The 17,440-nt window shown below is 58.2% G+C and overlaps 1 protein-coding gene across 3 annotated transcripts; it reads right to left on the reverse strand.

Annotated features, from left to right (window-relative positions):
- Positions 1-1,389: 1,389 nt before the first annotated feature.
- On the reverse strand, positions 1,390-17,302 carry LOC132244165 (uncharacterized). Of its 3 annotated transcripts, XM_059715207.1 has the most exons (15): positions 15,575-17,302; positions 11,109-11,457; positions 8,336-9,308; positions 7,077-7,789; positions 6,692-6,822; positions 6,249-6,377; positions 5,773-5,852; positions 5,517-5,619; positions 5,322-5,417; positions 5,023-5,130; positions 4,462-4,597; positions 3,946-4,040; positions 3,616-3,768; positions 2,713-2,860; positions 1,390-2,051 (listed from the first exon to the last, which is right to left on the reverse strand). In XM_059715207.1, exons 4-15 carry the CDS (start codon positions 7,786-7,788, stop codon positions 1,918-1,920), a joined length of 2,025 nt encoding a protein of 674 aa, XP_059571190.1. In that variant the 5' UTR covers position 7,789; positions 8,336-9,308; positions 11,109-11,457; positions 15,575-17,302; the 3' UTR covers positions 1,390-1,917. The 3 variants fall into 3 exon arrangements, with proteins under 3 accessions (XP_059571190.1, XP_059571189.1, XP_059571188.1); XM_059715206.1 differs by lacking the exon at positions 15,575-17,302 and having other exon boundaries at positions 11,109-11,918; XM_059715205.1 differs by lacking the exons at positions 11,109-11,457; positions 15,575-17,302 and having other exon boundaries at positions 8,336-10,420.
- Positions 17,303-17,440: the final 138 nt, after the last annotated feature.

Here is a 17,440-nt window from a genome sequence, read left to right on the forward strand (position 1 = left end):
GAAAAGCAACAGAGTTAGGCAGGGATGCTGTCTTTTGTACAGTGTCAGTGTGAGTAGTACTGGGAGCCATAACCAGGTCTGGGGGTCGCATGTGGGACAAGGGGGAAGAGGAGAGAGGCGTCAATAAGAACCAAAGCAGTGACTCAAAGCTTGGTGAGAACAGCTCCTAGCAGGGTGTCAAAAATATGGCCGGTGAGCTGGATCCAGTCCCCAGAGCCATGTCCTGTGGTCTGCAGGGCTCCTGGAGGGGCCAGGGATTTGGGGTGGGACAAGATGAGGAACCGCCACTGAATTGCAGGGTGCGGAGCCGCCATGGACATGTGCTGCAGCGCTGGGGGGTGACTGACGGCTGCGTGAATCCCTGAGGCTCCCTGAGCTGACGCCGATCTGCTCCGACCACGGGTGCCACTGCTCCCACAACTGCAGGCGGGGGTCTGGATCCAGACTGCGCGGATCCCTGCAAGCCAGATCTAGCCCTGAGTGCCGGGGGGGGGCTAAGTGGGTTTATTCCCCAGGGCCTTGTTTATTCCAGTGGAAAAGACTGGGAAGCTCCCTGTGCTGCAGCATGGATACAGAGCTGGGTCTTCCCAACCCACACCAAACAAACACAGCTCAAACCCCCAGAAACCCCACAGCCCCCATGACTGAGAGATCTTGACTCCAGTGACTTGGTACAAATATTAGCCTGGAATGGGCTCCATGGATCGCGCAGGGGGAGTGGGGCAGGCAGGGGGTTGTCCCCTCCTATTCAGAGAAGCCTGTTACAAGGGGCCATTTGTACACATTGTACTTTCACCAGAAAAATATACTGTGTAGCAAAGGGCCCTGCTTATTCCAATGAAAAGACTCTGGAGAAATCTGCATTCCAGCTGGGATTCACAGCTGGGTCCTTCCCTTCCCATTGAGTGCCTTCAGCACCACAAAGCCATTGCTCCTGAAACATACTCCCCATCCCCATCTCTCTTCTATTTCTCCCTCTGCTCTTGACAAAGACCAACCTAGAGAACAGCTATTGGTTGTGGCAGTGGGTGTTTGTGCCCAAAAGCTTACAAAGAACATTTTTTCCAACTATATCTCCTAAGAGATATCACATCTACCCAAAGCACCTCGGCAACCTGGAGCAGAGAGAACTTTTCCCGTTGCCACTTTCTTGAAACACCTCCCTGACCACCCAACGTTGACTTGTTGAGGAATAAAGGTGGTTTCCCATTGAACAGTATTAGCAGTTTCTCAGGCAGCTCGACCTTGACTTTCTGAGCTAAACATGCCAGGTTTCTCCTGTGTGTTGTAGACCCTGTTCTCTACAGCAATGGATCATCTTGTCTTCTTTCTTACCTTGCATGTCATGAGCTTGTATTTCACACAGGAATTTGAGATGAACACCAACACTTATAAGAAAAGAAAACTAAAGCTTAACTTTATTATCCTACATCTCCTCTTAGTTTCTATAACATCTATGTTCAACATTACACATTACACTAAATCTATGTTCAACAGTGCACGTGGTTTATGCCTTTGCTCTCTTCACTCCCTGAATTGCTCTCGATGGATTCAAGGACAGGCTACTAACACAACAGACGCCGGGATGGTCTGATTATGTCCCGATGCCTCAGAGGAAGGCGAAAAACCCCCCGAAGTTGGTTCCATAAATGAAGGGGGAAAAAATTCCTTCCTGGCCCCAAATGGCGACCGGCCAAAGCCCTGAGGCAGGGGTCACAAAATGCCATCCACACAACAAGAGCATCCTCCACTTGGCAACCTGGGCACTACAAACTCATGGTGCCTGGTCTTTCCCCAGCCCTTTGCAGAGCTGGTCTGGAAGATATTCAAGTTCTTCACCACGAGGGTTTCTCAGGCTGCTCCTCTTGCAGAGGCTGACTTGGCTGTGGCGGACGGCTCAGACTGGATGATGACTTGTCAGTCGGTGACGTGTGTGGTGGCTTCAGCGCTGTTGCAGCTTTTCTCTGTAGCCATCGGGCTCCCGGTGAGGTTGGGGAGGTCATCTTCTCTCATGGAGGTGCTGTCAGGGTTGAGGTGGTCTGCAGGTGTTGCTACGCAGCGTAAGAAAAAGCAGCAGAAGATTAAATCCATGCATTGGGACCATGATACAAGGCTGCGATGTGAGGAAGTGGGGACTGGGAGCTTTCCCAGGACACAAAGGCCTGAACATTTGAATGAGGGGAAAAAAAATAGATGGTGCTTAGCCTCCTGCCTGGAAGAAGCTGAACATCTTTAGGCATCACTGCCCAGCCACGTTCAAGATGAGGTAGATGCTCTGAATGGACAACCCCAGCCCCAAAAAGACCATGGCTGAGAGAGCTACAAGCAAGGGAAAGCAGGTCTCCGACTGTGGGAGTGACAGCAGCCTTTAACAGGAGGCAGAGGGTCCCCCCTGTCCTGGGGTGGCTCAGCCACTTGGGACAGGTCCCGGGGCTCCTTCATGAAAGATGGCAACACCCTGCAGGCCCACCCATGCCACCCGGGGCAGAGGGCAGGTTTACCCGGGGGCAGCAGGGCACGAGGAAAGGCTCCTGCCATTGAGAGGAAAGAAAGGAAAGACCTGCGGAGGACGGATCCTAGGACAGGACTCTGTAGGGCAGAGGGGAGAATTGCCCACACGCGGCAGGGAGCAGGTTTGTGTTAGTGCCAAGAGCCTCCCCCTCCCTTCCCACTGCTCCCTGCTCCCCAGCGGCAGAGGGGACAGGACAGTACCTGCAGGAGCAAGTGTGGGCGGCTGGAGAGAGGCGATGGCGCTGGAGGAGGTGACCAGCAGGCTGTGCCCTTGCAGATCTTTAGGCAGCTCCTTCAGGTAGGTGATAATGAAGACCTTATTCAGGACCCTGATGGGGATTTCTTTCTCCTGCAGAGGTACAAGAGCTGGTCATAGCCTGTCCTACACCCAGAAAGGACAGGGGATGTGGGGAGGGGTCATGGGGCAGGGATTGGACTGAAACCAAGGGGTCTTGGCAACAGCTCAGGGAAATGGGGGGTAGGTTCCTTGAGCAACATTTTTCTGAGAATCGCGGTAAAGACAGAGGGTGGCGGCTCTGGGCAATGGGGCAGATCAGCAGCGCCAAGTGCCTGAATCCTCCGTTCTCCCTAGAGCAAGCACAGGATCGTGGGCAGGAGAAGAAATGGAGCCATGCGGGGACCTGTGCACCTCCTAAAGACTCCTGACTGCAGACTGGGAATGGGAAGCTTGTCCTGAGGGAACACGCTGTGTATCTTTGGGCCTGGCAAGAGACCTTGACCCTCAGGGGCATGACATGTGCAAAGGACAGGCTGGTGCCATCCTGCCTAGGCAGATTAATTCATTCCTTTCTCCAAGGCACTTGGCAGGCCTCCCGTTCTCCTCAAGGCCAGTTTGCTCAGAAGGCAAGGGAGATTTGCACCTTACAGACAGGGGCAGGTCACTAATTGAGTTAGTCTGTGAAGTACAAATGGGCCCCACCGTGAGCTAGAGCTCAGACTCCAGTGTGTAGTGACCTCTCTCTGCTCCACGTTGTCCCCACACAACAGGTCGTGATGGGACGACAGCAACTTTACGTGGAACAGAGCCGAGGGGCCGTGAGCTCACTCTCCTCCCTCCCCGCACTCCCCAACGTGGCTGCTGACCTTGTGCCCCATCAAGCGGCCGGCTTCCCCCAAGATTGCATACAGGAAAACCAGCCCAGCTTGGCTGATGTGCATCGGTCCATTGCGAACTGCATGAAGGGCCCTCTGCAGGAAAGCTCTCCTTTGCTCCTCCAGCAAGATCTTTCTCAGCCCCTGAAACAGGAGAACACAAGGCTGGCTACAACCCACACACAGGCTCCATCTCTGGGGCTGGCACCACATTGCCCTGGACACTTGCAAGGCTGTAACCCACCGCAGGAAGACCCCTGCCAGCTGGAGACAAGCACCAAGCCTTTCTCCGAACCCCTTCATCACACACACCATCCTCACCTCTCCCACTCTCGCCAGGTCCCTGTACTTCTGGACCTGGCTCTGATCGTTCTGGCGCTTGCACCGCAGCTCCTCTGCCCCTCGCATGTCTTGGCCTAGGACAGGTGGAGACACATGGCTCTGAGCTGCCATGCTAGCTTTGGTGCTCAATGTCCACCCAGTGGGGCTCTGGCTGCCCTTCTGGCACCATGAAGGGCAGGGCCCCAGCAGGAAGGTCATTGTTCTGCAGGAGTCAATGGACACCACGTGTCCTGGGACCAGTCTGGGCTGGGGGCCTGGGGATGGGCTCCCTGGTTCCCGTATGAGTCACCCCGGATGGGTGCATTAGCACAGGCTGCAGTACCACAGCTCGGCGCTGAGGTGAAGAGGCCCAAATCATTAACGCCGACACCCTGAGTTGTTCCCAGGTTGGGAATGGACAGATGGAGACAAAGCGTCTGGCCCAGCACCTGGGACCAGGCTTTTGGAGGGAAACTGCTGGCATCGGAGCCTTGTACTCCAGCTGGGTCTCCTTACCCCTCTGATGAAGGAGGATTTGAGCGAGCAAATACATGCACGCCCTGGCCTGGCAGCTGATGGTCTCCTCCGGGTCGTTGATGGACAGACCCAGGCGGGCTGCCATGTCCCCCACCTCCAGTATGTCAGGGGAGCCCTAAGCAGGGGGAGAGGATCAGGCAGTTCATGCATGTCCCACCTTCCTTCCCCAATACATCCCCAGGCACAGTTCTCTCTCTCCACCTCTCCGCATTACCCAGCACGAGGGCAGGAAGGCAGAGACCACAGTGCCAGAGCATGACAGCCCTCTCTTCCCATGGGAACCTGCAGCCCAGGGACTTGCTCGGGGCCCCAGGATCACTCCCCGTGCCTCATGCTCCAGGCCTAGTAGGCCCCATGTCCAGGGCTGACCATGCCCAGAGCAGGCCATGGAAAAGAGACCCGTAAAGAGTCAGGGGCACCACTGAGGCAGAAGCAAAGCCCTGGAGTGAAGCTCCTTGTCCAGCTTTGACCCCACTCTCCCAGGAGGGCCCTGGCAAAGGCAGGGGACCAGGACACTGGGGAAGGAAGGGGCTCACTGACCTCAAATTGTGGGAGGAGCTGCAGAGCAAAGGCAATGGCGCCGGTCATGATCTTCATGCCCAGTGCACGGTGCTGGGCATCCGGCGCCTCAGTCCACGATGTAAAGTGCTGTGGGAGGAAGATGTTAAGATGAGGGCACATGCCCTGCTGAACCCAGCAGCCTTGGCCATCCTCCTCCTCAGGACCCAGGTTTCAAGCTCGGGCTTGACCATCTTCCTTATGCTTTGAGAGAGGCTTGCTGCAGTGCACAGGGCAGGAGCTGTCCCGGCCCGAGCCCAGCCCCTCTGCACGGTGCTCACCTCCCAGATGGAGTAGAGCTTGCCCAGGCTGGGGGCGCTGGACAAGACGCAGCACAGCAGGCCCTCCAGGTACTCCTCGTACAGTCGCTGCACGACCTGAAAGGGGAGGCAGACCCGAGGGTCAGTGCCACGGAGCCTGGGGCCACTCCTGCCAGGGGGTGGCTTGTGGGACCTGGCAGTGGCAGGGGCACCTACCTGGTTTCGATGGGTTTCACGCCCTATGGCCAGGAAGCTCTTCTCCACGGCGGCCCGCAGGAGGCGCGACTCCAGCGCTGGCTCCAGGCTGAGCTTCGGGTCGCTGTGAGGAGAGAGGAGCCTGCGTCAGATTGAGCTATGTGGGGCGGCGGTGGCACTGGGGTGGGCAGGAAACAGCCTGGAAAGCTGGGCCTGAGCAGTGGGGATCCCCCTGGCCCACAGCAAAGTCAGGAGAGTCAGGCAGAGGTCCCTGTACCTGAGGCAGCGGATGGCGTCTATGCTGTACGCCAGGATGTGTTTTCGGTCGCCCTCCACTGAGATGGTCTCCATCAGGTCCTGTGAGCCCCAAAGGGGACGGGGAGGTAAGGATCAGCCACGTCCCCCACGGGAGACCACCCAGTGCTGCAGGCGCAGGCAGCAGGATCCCAACCAGCCCCCTCCCACCCACCCAGCTGGGCTGGCCCTCTGCCTCCCACGGCCTTGCAAGCATGGCACTCAAACCTCTCCTGATCCCACCCTCCCCTGCCCTCCAGATGCAGGATTGCCCAACGCTCAACATCCAGGTCAGGAATCGACCACTATCGCCCTCATCTAGTACCCCCATGTCATGCCCAGGAAAAGGCGCGCCTGCCATTCTCTCTCTTATCCCGCTCCACCTCTCCCCTCCTTCCTGGTGTCACGAGACAACATTTCCTCTCCTTCCCTCTCCCCACACCATCCCGTGCTACTCACCACGATCCTCTCCAGCACGGCCGCTTTCAGGTCCTCCAGCTCCACAGCCACCTCTCTGCTCTGGTCCGCGGCGATGGTCAGGCTGATGATGGCCAGCAGGAAGCGCTGCCTGTCCTTCCCATCCAGCATCTACCAGGAGCGAGACCAGGGCTAAAGCAGGCTCTTAGCCAGGAGCCTCCTGCTCCTCCGCAAGCCCCCTGTGGGACTCAGGCCTCCTCTGCCCCCACGGAGCTGAGATGCATCTCCTCGGGGCAGGTGTTGTAAAGAGCAGGGCAGTGTCCGTGGAGGGAGGGACCCAGCTGGGGCTTCACAAACACCCACCTCGAGCAGCGCCCCGGGGCTCCCTTGCGGGCTCTGGGTCCCAGGGGGTGACCTCCTGCCATGGGCCGCATGGGGGAATGGAAGACTGACTGGGTGCCGGCTCCGCTGGGGCAGTTTCATACCTCCCCGGGGTCCTGCAGGTGTTTCTTCACAAGGAGGAGGGCAGCTTCTTCCGGGGACCTTCCATCTTCCTCCTCCTCCTCCTCTTCCTCCTCCTCTTCCTCCAGCTCCTCGCCGGCTGGGCTGGGAATCACTGCACACGGAGGAAAGGGGAGAGGTCACTCGTGTGCCCCTGAGGGGAAGGGAAGTGGGTGTCGGGGGAAGAGATGGTGTCGTGCTCCCACCACCAGCACTAGGGTCCCCTGTCTGCCCCAGGACGTGCCAGGGAGGTGTGCGGCTCAGCCCCCTCACCTTGGCCAGGATCCCCCTGCCCGGCCCCATGGAGGGTCCAAGTGGCCTCGCTTAGTGAAAGGTGCTGAGACCTCTGGCCCCAGCGGCTCCCCTCACCTGTGCAGGTGGCACCGGGGGCCGGGCTGGTCCCAGACTCCAGGGAGCTACTGGAGTCCTCCGAGGAGGAGCTGCTGGTCGAACTGGTGGTGTTGGACTCCTCCGAGCTATCGCTGTCCTCCGAGGAGGAGCTGCTGCTTGTGCTCGTGCTGGTGCTTTGGGCCTCTTGGGACTTTTCAGAGTCCGAGGAGGAGGAGGAGGAGGAGCTGGTGCTGGTGCTCCCGGACTCCTGGGACATGTGCCAGTCATCCCAGGAGGAGCTGCAGCTCAGGCAGGGGCTGCTGTGGGCCTGGCTCAGCTCCTGCCCCAGGGCAGCTGGGCCCTCGTCCCCGGCTTGGCACGGGGCTGCCTCCTGCTGCGGGGTTGCAGGGCCGGGCTCCAGGCTGCCCCATGACCCAGGAGGGGAGCTGCACGGCTCTTCGGGTGCCGGGAGCTGTGATGGCGCTGGCTCCCGCCTGCCCAGGCGCACCCATGGCCACCTCCATCTGGACTTGGAGGTGGCTGATTTCTTTCCCTCCTTTCCCCTGCCGCTGGGAGCTGCCAGTTTACTTCGGCAGCAGATGGGGCACAGCCACCTCCTTGCCCCGATGGGCCCCTCCTCCTCACGGCAGGTGGGGCCCCGCTCCTCCTGCCCAGGCTCCCTGCTGCTCTCCTCTCCCATGGAGAGCACCTTGGCCGACCTCCTCCTGAGCACCTGCCGCAGCCTGTCCATCCTGGCACCCAACAGGGGCAATTATCACTGGGGTTCAAAGCATCCCCTTCACACGTATCCACCCCCTCCTCTGCTCATCCAAGACACAGGCAGGTGAACCCTGGGTTACAGCCATATCCACAGCCTCCCTGGCACTAGGGTTGGCAGGTGGGGAGAGCCCTTGTCTTAGGGTCCAAGACCTGCAGCTGGTTTGGACACACAGCTCCCTGCTCCTCTACTCCCCTCTCACCCCACGTGACTGGCCATGGGCTGAGTGCCCATGCGTTTGGGAATGCCAAGGAGAGGAGGACAGGGGCCATTTTCCTGGGACCTGCAGGAGCCCAGCAGCGCCACGGCTTGGGGCTCCCTGCACGCTCAGTCTGGGCAGCACTGGCTGGGCTGGGAGGGGTGGGGAGCTTCAGCACCTGGGGATGTCTCCAACCCGCTGGAAGTGGTGTGAGGGAGCACCAGGGGCTGAGTGCCCACATTGCAGGGGCTGGATTTTCTGCCCGTTTCTACAGTTCCTGCACAGAGACGGGAAGCCCCCCCGGCGCTGCAGGCCCCTCACCTGCCCTGGGGGATGGAGCGCTGCTGGGCGGGTGCTCACAGGCCCTGGTGACGCCGCACTCCTCCCTCCGGCTCTGGACTAAGGTCTCCTGCCTTTCCTCCGATGGATGTCCCTCGCCGCCTCAAGCTGCAGTCGCTGCCACCGATGGGGGGACGCCTACCCCTGAAAGGGACTATGCCATCCTGTTGGAAGCCATCCTTGTGCACAGCCTCTTCCCCCAAAACAAAACTACACCTCTCCTCCCCCCCGCCTAGTCCCCTCTCTGTTTGCCCATGCCAGGACCCCTCTTCTTCCCTGATCTTCTCTTCCTGACCCTTTCCTGCCACCCAACAGAAAGTCCTGCCACCCTGCGCTGGCCTTGTTCCACATCACAGGCGCTACTGGCTTGTGCCTGCAGCTTTACTCCATGCGTGTTGGTGCCCAGGAAAGACCAAGTGTCCTGCTCTGCGCCATCAAGACTGGTGGCTCTAAGTGGATTGTAACTGGGGTCCAGTCCACACTGGCTGTGCACCGCGCTCCAGCCATCCTGGCGGGGAGGGGAGCCCTGTCCCAGGTAGCTTTGGGAAGAGGTACGACACCGGTGTGAGAAATGATGTTCTGGATTGGAGATAAAACAAGCAGAGTTCAAGGAGAAACATTTCTCATCATGGCCTCAGCAGGGGGTGGCATCCAGAGCATGCCCAGCTCCTGCACCCTACACACATGACTGCAGGGAGCGTTACTCAGCCCCTCACGCCAAGGGCAGGGTCCTGTCGGCTCCGTCTTGATGCTTCACAGTTTCTCTGGACGCGGGCCACAGGCCTGAAAGCACAAGAGCCCCTCGCTCCCCTCCCAGCTCGACCCCTGCCGGCGCCTCCGGCAGCGTTGCCCAAGGACCGATCCTGACCTGCTCACTCCGGGCTGAGAGATCGCAGAGCGAAATCCTCCACGAAACCGGTTCTGCTGTCGCTCTCCAAACGGCGCCTGATGATTACTAACAGAAACAAGACGGGACATTAAAATCACATGAACATGGAGGAAATACTTACTCTTCCCCCTGGACTGTGATTTCAAGGAATAAATTAATTGATATGGGTTTGTTCTTCAATTCTCCCCTTCATTAAAAAGGAGGAGAAACCCCATCTCCAGGTGTCTGGGCTGGGGCAGCTCGGCCGGGCTCGGCTCCGTTTCCTCCCTCCGGGCTTTACACAGGCACAAACCACCCCCGAGGGAAAGGCGCAGACCTGGTGCCCGCTCTTGGCTGAACACAACCTGCAGGATCGGGTCCCACTGCCCTTCCCGGTCCCATCGCTGGTGGGGCTGGTGCAAATCCCACCCCGTCGGGCCGCGTCCCCCTGGGACACCTCGTCCAGGAGCAGGAGGGCGCCGGCCCCGCGGCTCTTTCACGTCTGACTCTGACAACCCCTGGGGCAAGAGGCCTCCTCTCGACACCCGCGTTGCCTCAGGCGGGGGCACAAGAGGGGCAGCGCTCTCCGCAGCCGACTTACCCGTCTGTGCAGACCCCGGGCGCCCGGCAGCACCGCTCCAGCCTCCGCCGGCAACTGCCTGGAATCCCGCGGCGCCGCGATGATACGAACGCTGCCGCGGCAACGCCCGGGGACCAGCTCCATCGCCCCCCACCCCGCACCCAGCGCCGCAGCCTCCCGCGGCACCGCCATGTCCCCCAGGGCCACTGTCCACGTGCCTGGGGATGGGTGTCGCTCAGGACAGACCAGGTGCTCCCCCAAATTGAGGGCAGGGGGAGGAAATGCCCAGTTTCCCACTTTACCATAACTACTTTGTTTTTCACCGGTGCCAACACGAGAAACAGGCTTGCCGTGCGCACTGCATGGAGCAGTGTGCACGGCACCGGGGCCCTTCTCACAGCTATACCCCTGCTGGGCTCCCTGGGCTTGCTCTGTGCTCCCTTCTTTGCACAGACACCGGGGACCAGGCACAGGGCCATGCACCAACCCTGCCCCCAAAGCCTTGCTCAGCCTGCTTCAGCAACCCCAGGAAGCAGCGCCTGAGACACCTCCTGACAGGACCTGTCCTGGGAAACCCACAGGTGGCATGGGAGACACCAGCCGATACATCCCCAGTTGCCAAAATAGCCCTGCCGCAAAAGGCCCCTGCCACTCAAAATGCCAACCCCAATGCTGGCAGCTCTCCCAGTCCATGCCCCACTGGGGTGCTCTAGGGTCCAGCTTGTGCATGTGGGCTGCCCTCTCCCACCGTGCCCTAAATACATCTCCGGGAGACCAACCAACTCCAAGCAGGAAGACACCTCTATCCCTTTCCTGCTCCTAACCCTGGTCCCAAACCTGACCCTAACCCGCGCTCAGCTGCTCCTGCTGGAGACCCCGCACAGCCTGGCTCCAGTGACTGGCCTAGAAGTCCCAAAACCCCGTCACTGGTCCTGCTGCAAATTGCCTTGCTGCCAAAACACCTCCCGGATCCAACTCCAGGTGGGGCCCTCAGGCTCCATCCAGCTTCTTAGCAGCGTGGAGGAGGCGACCCACTGCAATACAGCACTAACAGGGAGTCCTACTCATCCCGAGCAGACAGACAGCTCCACATTTGCCTGTTCTCAGCCCCTAGCCAAAACCCAGCCCCTGCCCCTGCCCCTGCCCCTGCCCCAGTTCAGGCTGCTCCAGCAGCCTCCGGCAGGAGCCCCTGAGCAAGCTGACTACAGCCGAGCCCTAGCATGGGAAACCTGAGCTTGACCCTGGGGTAAGTCAGCCTGGGCCTGGAGAGGGAAGAAGGTATGGGCACGGGAGCTAATACAAAGCACCTCTTTAGGATGGTCAGCACTCCTGGGTAAGGATTGTTATGAGACTGCTACGTTTCCCTCTCCAGCAGCATCTCCACAGCCTGCCTCGCCATGCCTCAGCCTCGCTGGTGGCCTCTGTGGTCCAGCAAGTGCACGGCACATCTCTGCAAGCCTGGCCATTGCTGCACCCTCCTGACCAGTTCAGCACAGCAGTTTGAATGATATGCCGTCCAGGCCTGCCGGTCATCTGCACCCACCGCTCTCCTCTTCCTGGTCTTTCTTATTGGCTGCAGCCTGGCCCCTTGCTCAGCTCCCATCTCATGCAATGCACCAGCAGCAGTAGGAACCTTGCCCCTGACAGCTCTTGACCCTAGAAAGCAAATAAAGAAACAAGGCATCTGCTAAACTTGTCCAACTTGATGGTAAGCTCTGAACTCGCCGTCTCCTTTTACATTCGGTCTCCGAATCCTCTTTGCTTTTGGTTCAGGCTCCCAAATCTGTCCTGAGGCTCTGGCCCTGGGATCCCTTTCTCTTTATGGCTGCCAAGCTCCCCTTAGTGGTACCAATGAGAAGAAATCCTGGCCAGATCCTGGCTCCACCCATGACAGGGGCACAGTCCCTTGTTCATGTGAAGGCAGAGGGGACGGGAACAGACTTCTTCTATTTGGGGTCAGACCCAGGAGACCACCATCACATTCCCAGCTCTTCAGAGGCCACTGCCCATGCACCTGGGGATGGGTGTCCCTCAGGGCAGCCCGGGCACTCCCCAAATCAAGGGCAAGGGGAGGAAATGCCCAGTGCAGTCGCCCACTTTGCCACAGCCACTTTTTTCCACTGGTGCCAACACGAGAAACAGGCACGGTGTGTGCTGTGTGGAGCTGTGCACATGGCACTGGGGCTCTTCTCACAGCTGCACCCCTGCCGGGCTCACTGGGCTTGCTCTGCGCTCCCTTGTGCGAACAGATGCAGGGGACCAGGCACAGGGCTGTGCACCAGCCCTGCCCCCAAAGCCTCACTCGGGCTGCTCCAGCAACACCAGAAGGCAAAGCCCAGGGCAAAAGGTCCATGCCACTCAAAATGCCAACCCCAATGCTGGCAGCTCTCCCAGCCCATGCCCAGCTGGGTGCCCTGGGGTCCAGCTTGCTTCCTGCTTCCAGTGCTGGCCTCTCTCTGTGGGGGAGGGGGCTCTGGCTGCCACTGAAGGAGATGAGGTTGCTTTTGCCTTGCCTCTGCTCAGGAGACCGGAGCTGAGCCTCCTTCAGCGGCTGCTGCGGCTGCTTCCTTAACTGTGTTTGATGTGTTGTGGGTTCTGCAACAACACTGTGGACCCTGCTGTGTTGAACTAAGAGTCATTTGTTATTATAACTCTCTGAAATCATATCCAGGGTGGATCTTAACATTTGCATCCGTATATGTATGCAGATCTGAGACCTGCTCTGCCTCAACTCAGTCCAGTCCTGTGGAGGGAGAGGAAACAAGAAATGCCTCTGGCTCCTCATGGCAGAGAACAGGGAGTCCCAGTGCTGCAAAAGTGCCACAAGCAACTGAGCCCTGCAGTGCTGAGCATGAGGCTTTAGCCTTCAAGGGACAGCGCAAGGAAAACACAACCAGACACAACCGTGTTGGCAGTCTGGTTTTGAACCTTTGACCCCCACTCTGGTGCCTGGTTTCATTATAATTTGTCCCAAGTAATTAGTAACATGTCACTCTGCCACCAGTAGTAATAGGGCCTTATAGTTTCCTCCATGAGCCTGGGCTTATGACATCCCCTGGTGTTCACAGCCCAGGGTTGTGCTCTGGCAGGTGCTGCTGGGGCTGTGCTGGGAGACGCCTGCACTGCAGCCCCCAATGCCCAGCCCTGGGGGCACTTTCTGCAGTGCTGGGACCAGCGCCCCGGGCAGCCCGGCACCAGCTCCTGAGCCAGAGACTCCAAGTCATGGGGAGAGACCTGGGGGCTGGCAGCCCAGGGGCTCTGCACATGCACCAGCTCCTGAGCCGGAGAATCCTAAATTGGGGAACCTCTGCCCTACCGTATTAGAGAAGCTTCTTGTTTTGCTTTAGCTGGAGGAAAATGCGTGTCGTGTACCGTGTGATGACGTGCCACACTGTCTGCATCGCTCTCTTCAAAATCCTAGATCCACTCGTGCACTCAGGATCTTGTTCCCAGTAGCCCTGGCAGGAGCTGACCTAGGTCCTAGGAAGTGGACATCCCCGGGAATGGGCAAGGGCGGAGATGTCCCAGCCTGGGGTGAACGAGATGGGAAGGGAGAGCCTGGCTGGACGGGGCAGCAGGAGCAGGCATTGGGGAGGGAAGTGGCCAGCTCCAGCCTGGCCCAGGCCCAGGCCCCTGCTCTGTAGCCAGCCTGGGAGAAGCACTGTCCTGTGAGCAGCAGAGAGGAAAAGCCAGTCCCTGCCCCTGCCTGGTGTCTGCACTGCTGAAGGAAAGGGTTTTCAGCAGGGACAATTTTGGGAAGACTGAAAATACTAAGACACCCATATTCTTGCCATATGGCCCTGGCTTGAGTAAAGCTGGAAAGGCAAATGGGGGACATCTAAAGAAGGCAGATTTTAACTTAGATAATGCACCCTGCAGCAGGAGGACAGCAGGCAGCACTGCAGTGAGACGGGCTGTCTGGGCAAGGGGCCCCGGCTTTGCCAGGAGCGCAACCACCGCAGTGCCGCCTGCCCCCAGGCCAGCGTGCTCCGCTCATCGTGGGAGATGTGCTGAACAGCAGAGGGGCTGCGTGGCATCACAGGGCAGGGCCCAAAGTGTGTAGGGAAGGTTGTGACCAAGGATTGTCACAGGAAGGGAAGAAATCTGGTCAAATCAGGGCATGCCCTTGACTGAAGCCCCTTCAATTCCTTCCCGCCCCCACTCCCCTCCCCTTGCATTTCTCTCCCAGGCCAGCTGCAGAATAACTTCCCACTTCACTGCAGATTCTCCCTCAGGCCAGGAGACACCCTCCCCTATCTTACTCCTTTCCAGGTACCCCTTTTCCCAGGATCAGTGAGATTTTCACCATTATTTCCAGGCCATTCCCTGATGGTTGGGATGAATGCCAAGTGGCTTTCAAAAGGTCCCGTGTGAAATGTGTCTTTCAGTGGAGTCTCGTGCCTTGCTTCACTCAGACAGAGAATTTAGGGCAGGAGTTTGCTTGTGGGTGGGAGGTGACATCTGTCTTTTCAAGGGTGTAGCTTCACATCCAAATTGAAAAGCTGCAGGGAAATCCTGGCCATCTTCAATACGAGCAGGCCGTCTGACCCCAGACCTCGTGATGGGAACATGTGGAATAAAAGAAACCAGAGGCCTTTTGTGTCGGGAATGGAGAGATCTTGGCTAAAGCTAAGTGCGCTGCTTCCACTGAGACACTCCTGGCTTGAAAAACCAGGATTATCTCAGCACATAAAATGACTTTAAAAAATGGGGCTCTTGTCCCAGTTTAAAAGTCTGTCTCAGGAAAGCCATAGAGTCGCACCATCTCATTAGAGGTGACCGCAATGAGTGAGGCCGTGGCTGCTCCCTAGGACACGTTACTGACAATAAATGGTGCCACCCTGCCCCTGCTGCCAAATTCCCAAACCCAGAGCCCTACACAGCAGGCTGGGGTCAGATTCATAGATTCATAGATTCATAGATGTCAGGGTCGGAAGGGACCTCAATAGATCATCGAGTCCGACCCCCTGCATAGGCAGGAAAGACTGCTGGGTCTAGATGACCCCAGCTAGATACTCATCTAACCTCCTCTTGAAGACCCCCAGGGTAGGGGAGAGCACCACCTCCCTTGGGTGCCCGTTCCAGACCTTGGCCACTCGAACTGTGAAGAAGTTCTTCCAAATGTCCAGTCTAAATCTGCTCTCTGCTAGCTTGTGGCCATTATTTCTTGTAACCCCCGGGGGCGCCTTGGTGAATAAAACCTCACCATTTCCCTTCTGTGCCCCTGTGATGAACTTATAGGCAGCCACAAGGTCGCCTCTCAACCTTCTCTTGCGGAGGCTGAAGAGGTCCAGATTTAGACTGGACATTAGGAAGAGCTTCTTCACAGTTCGAGTGGCCAAGGTCTGGAACGGGCTCCCAAGGGAGGTGGTGCTCTCCCCTACCCTGGGGGTCTTCAAGAGGAGGTTGGATGAGTATCTAGCTGGGGTCATCTAGACCCAGCACTCTTTCCTGCTTATGCAGGGGGTCGGGCTTGATGACCTATTGAGGTCCCTTCCGACCCTAACATCTATGAATCTATGAATCATCAGGGGTGGTGATGGCATTCAGCTTTCTGTAGTCCACGCAGAACCGAATGGTGCCATCCTGCTTCCAGATGAGTACCACCGGGCTGGCCCAGGGACTCGTCGAAGCCGGATCACCCTTAACTCCCTCATCTGTGCAAGTTCCCGCTTTATCTCCTCCATCACCCTGGCATTGACTGCGTAGGGTCGCGATTGGATAGGGCGGTGACTACCCGTGTCTATCGTGTGCACGGCCAGGTGCGTTTTACCTGGTTTGTTGGAGAACACTGTCTCGTAGTCCTTGAGTACAGTGAGCAGCTTGTCTTTGTCCTGGGACAGCAGATGATCCGGCCGGTGGAGTTCCTCTATCCTTGCCTCTTCATCCCAGTCACCATGCATAACCGGCTCCTCCGGGTCCTCGGGTGAGCTGTCAGCTGGGGAAACCCAGAACACCGTCTCCCCTCGGTCGATGTAGGGTTTCAGCATGTTCACATGCACTACCTTAGGCGTCTTTTGTGACCTGCTCTTGCTTCCCACATAACTCACATCCTCCAGCCTGTCCAGGATGAGCTGGGGACCCTCCCAGGCCACTTGCAGCTTGTGCGCTTTTAGTGGCAGGAACACCATGACCTTGTTGCCTCGCTCGAAGGTACGCAAGCGAGCCTTTTTCTCATACCAGACACTCTGCTTCTCCTGCGCCTGGGCCAGGGAGTCTCGTGCCACCTTCATCATGTCAGTCAGTTTCTGACAAAAGTTAAGCACGTGCTCCACCGCAGGTCTTTGTGGAAGGGATCTTCCCTTTCCACTCCTCTCTCACCAAATCGGGAGGACCTTGAACTCGCCTCCCGAACATCAACTCGAATGGCGAGAACCCAGTGGACTCCTGGGGCACCTCCCGGTAGGCAAAGAGCAGATGAGGCAGTTTCTCATCCCAGTCATTGGGATTAGAGGCCACCTAGGCCTTTAGCATCCCATTCAAGGTCCCATTAAACCTTTCCATCAGCCCATTTGTCTGAGGATGGTAGGCTGTGGTCTTAAGGTGTTTCACCCCACAGCACTCCCACAAGCACTTCATCACCTCGGCCAGGAAGTTCCCACCCCGGTCAGTCAGGATCTCGGAGGGGAAACCCAGCTGGAAGAAGATGTTAGTCAGGGCATTCGCAACTACTGGTGCCTCGGTGGAGGTTAAGGCAACTGCCACCGGGTACCGTGTCCTAAAGTCCACCAGAGTCAGGATACATTTCTTCCCTCTGCAGGTCCGATGTCTCCGCAGGCCCACAATGTCTATACCCACTCTGTAGGAAGGTTGTTCGATGATCGGGAGGGGCTGTAGGGGAGCTCTTTGTTTGCCCCCACTCTTGCCCGTCCGCTGGCACGTCTCACAGGATTTGCAGTAGTCCGTCACGTTCTGGGCAATCCTGGGCCAAGAGAAGTTCGCCTGCAGCCGCTGGTGCGTCCGTTCCCTGCCTATGTGACCGGCACAAGCTTAATCAGGAACTGAGGAAAACAATTGCTGCCTGAACTTTTGAGGTACTACGAACTGGCGAGAGGGCTCCCAGGTCTCGGCCAGGTTCTTCGGTATCCACGACCGATAAAGGAGTCCCTTGTCCCAGACCACCTGTTCCCTCTTTTCTGGGGTGAACTCCGTCTCCGACTCCTGAGCCCTCTGCTGGAGTTCCTCCAAGCTGGGGTCCGCCAGAACCTCCTGCGTGAACTCCTCCTCCCCGCTAAGCAATCAGCAGGGAGCTCAGGTGCTCCTGTAAGTAGTGCACCCCCACCCTCAGGGGCATCCTCCAACTTCTCCCCAAGAGTCTGTTTCCTCTGCCACTGACTGACCAGACTCCTCCCCGGGACTGTCACTTAACCCCACCTCCAGGTCGCTGGTTTCCTCAATGGCCAGGGGCTGCTTGCAGTCAGAGGGAGTCAGAGTCTCTCCTTCCTCCCCCTCTGCCTCTGTAGCCAATTGGGTGACCAGGCCCTGGGAAGTTTTCACTCATCCCGCCTTAGCCTTTCCGCTCTGTTCACGGGTCACCACATTAACACAGTAGGACTCTAGCTTGAGGAGGTGGCCCTCCTCCCTGGGCAGGTATTCTAGCTCCATAATATCATGTCCCGCCAGGATGGGGACAGGAGCC

Source organism: Alligator mississippiensis, chromosome 11 (assembly GCF_030867095.1).
Source record: "Alligator mississippiensis isolate rAllMis1 chromosome 11, rAllMis1, whole genome shotgun sequence".
Classification (NCBI taxonomy): Eukaryota; Metazoa; Chordata; order Crocodylia; family Alligatoridae; genus Alligator; species Alligator mississippiensis.

Excerpts from the sequence above, each read along its gene's own strand:
- LOC132244165 (XM_059715207.1), bottom strand. The coding sequence starts at position 7,788 with ATGGACAGGCTGCGGCAGGTGCTCAGGAGGAGGTCGGCCAAGGTGCTC. Across the intron at positions 4,041-4,461 it reads AATCCTCCTTCATCAGAGGG|GCCAAGACATGCGAGGGGCA; the intron begins GTAAGGAGACCC and ends CACCTGTCCTAG. Across the intron at positions 3,769-3,945 it reads ACCTGGCGAGAGTGGGAGAG|GGGCTGAGAAAGATCTTGCT; the intron begins GTGAGGATGGTG and ends CTCCTGTTTCAG.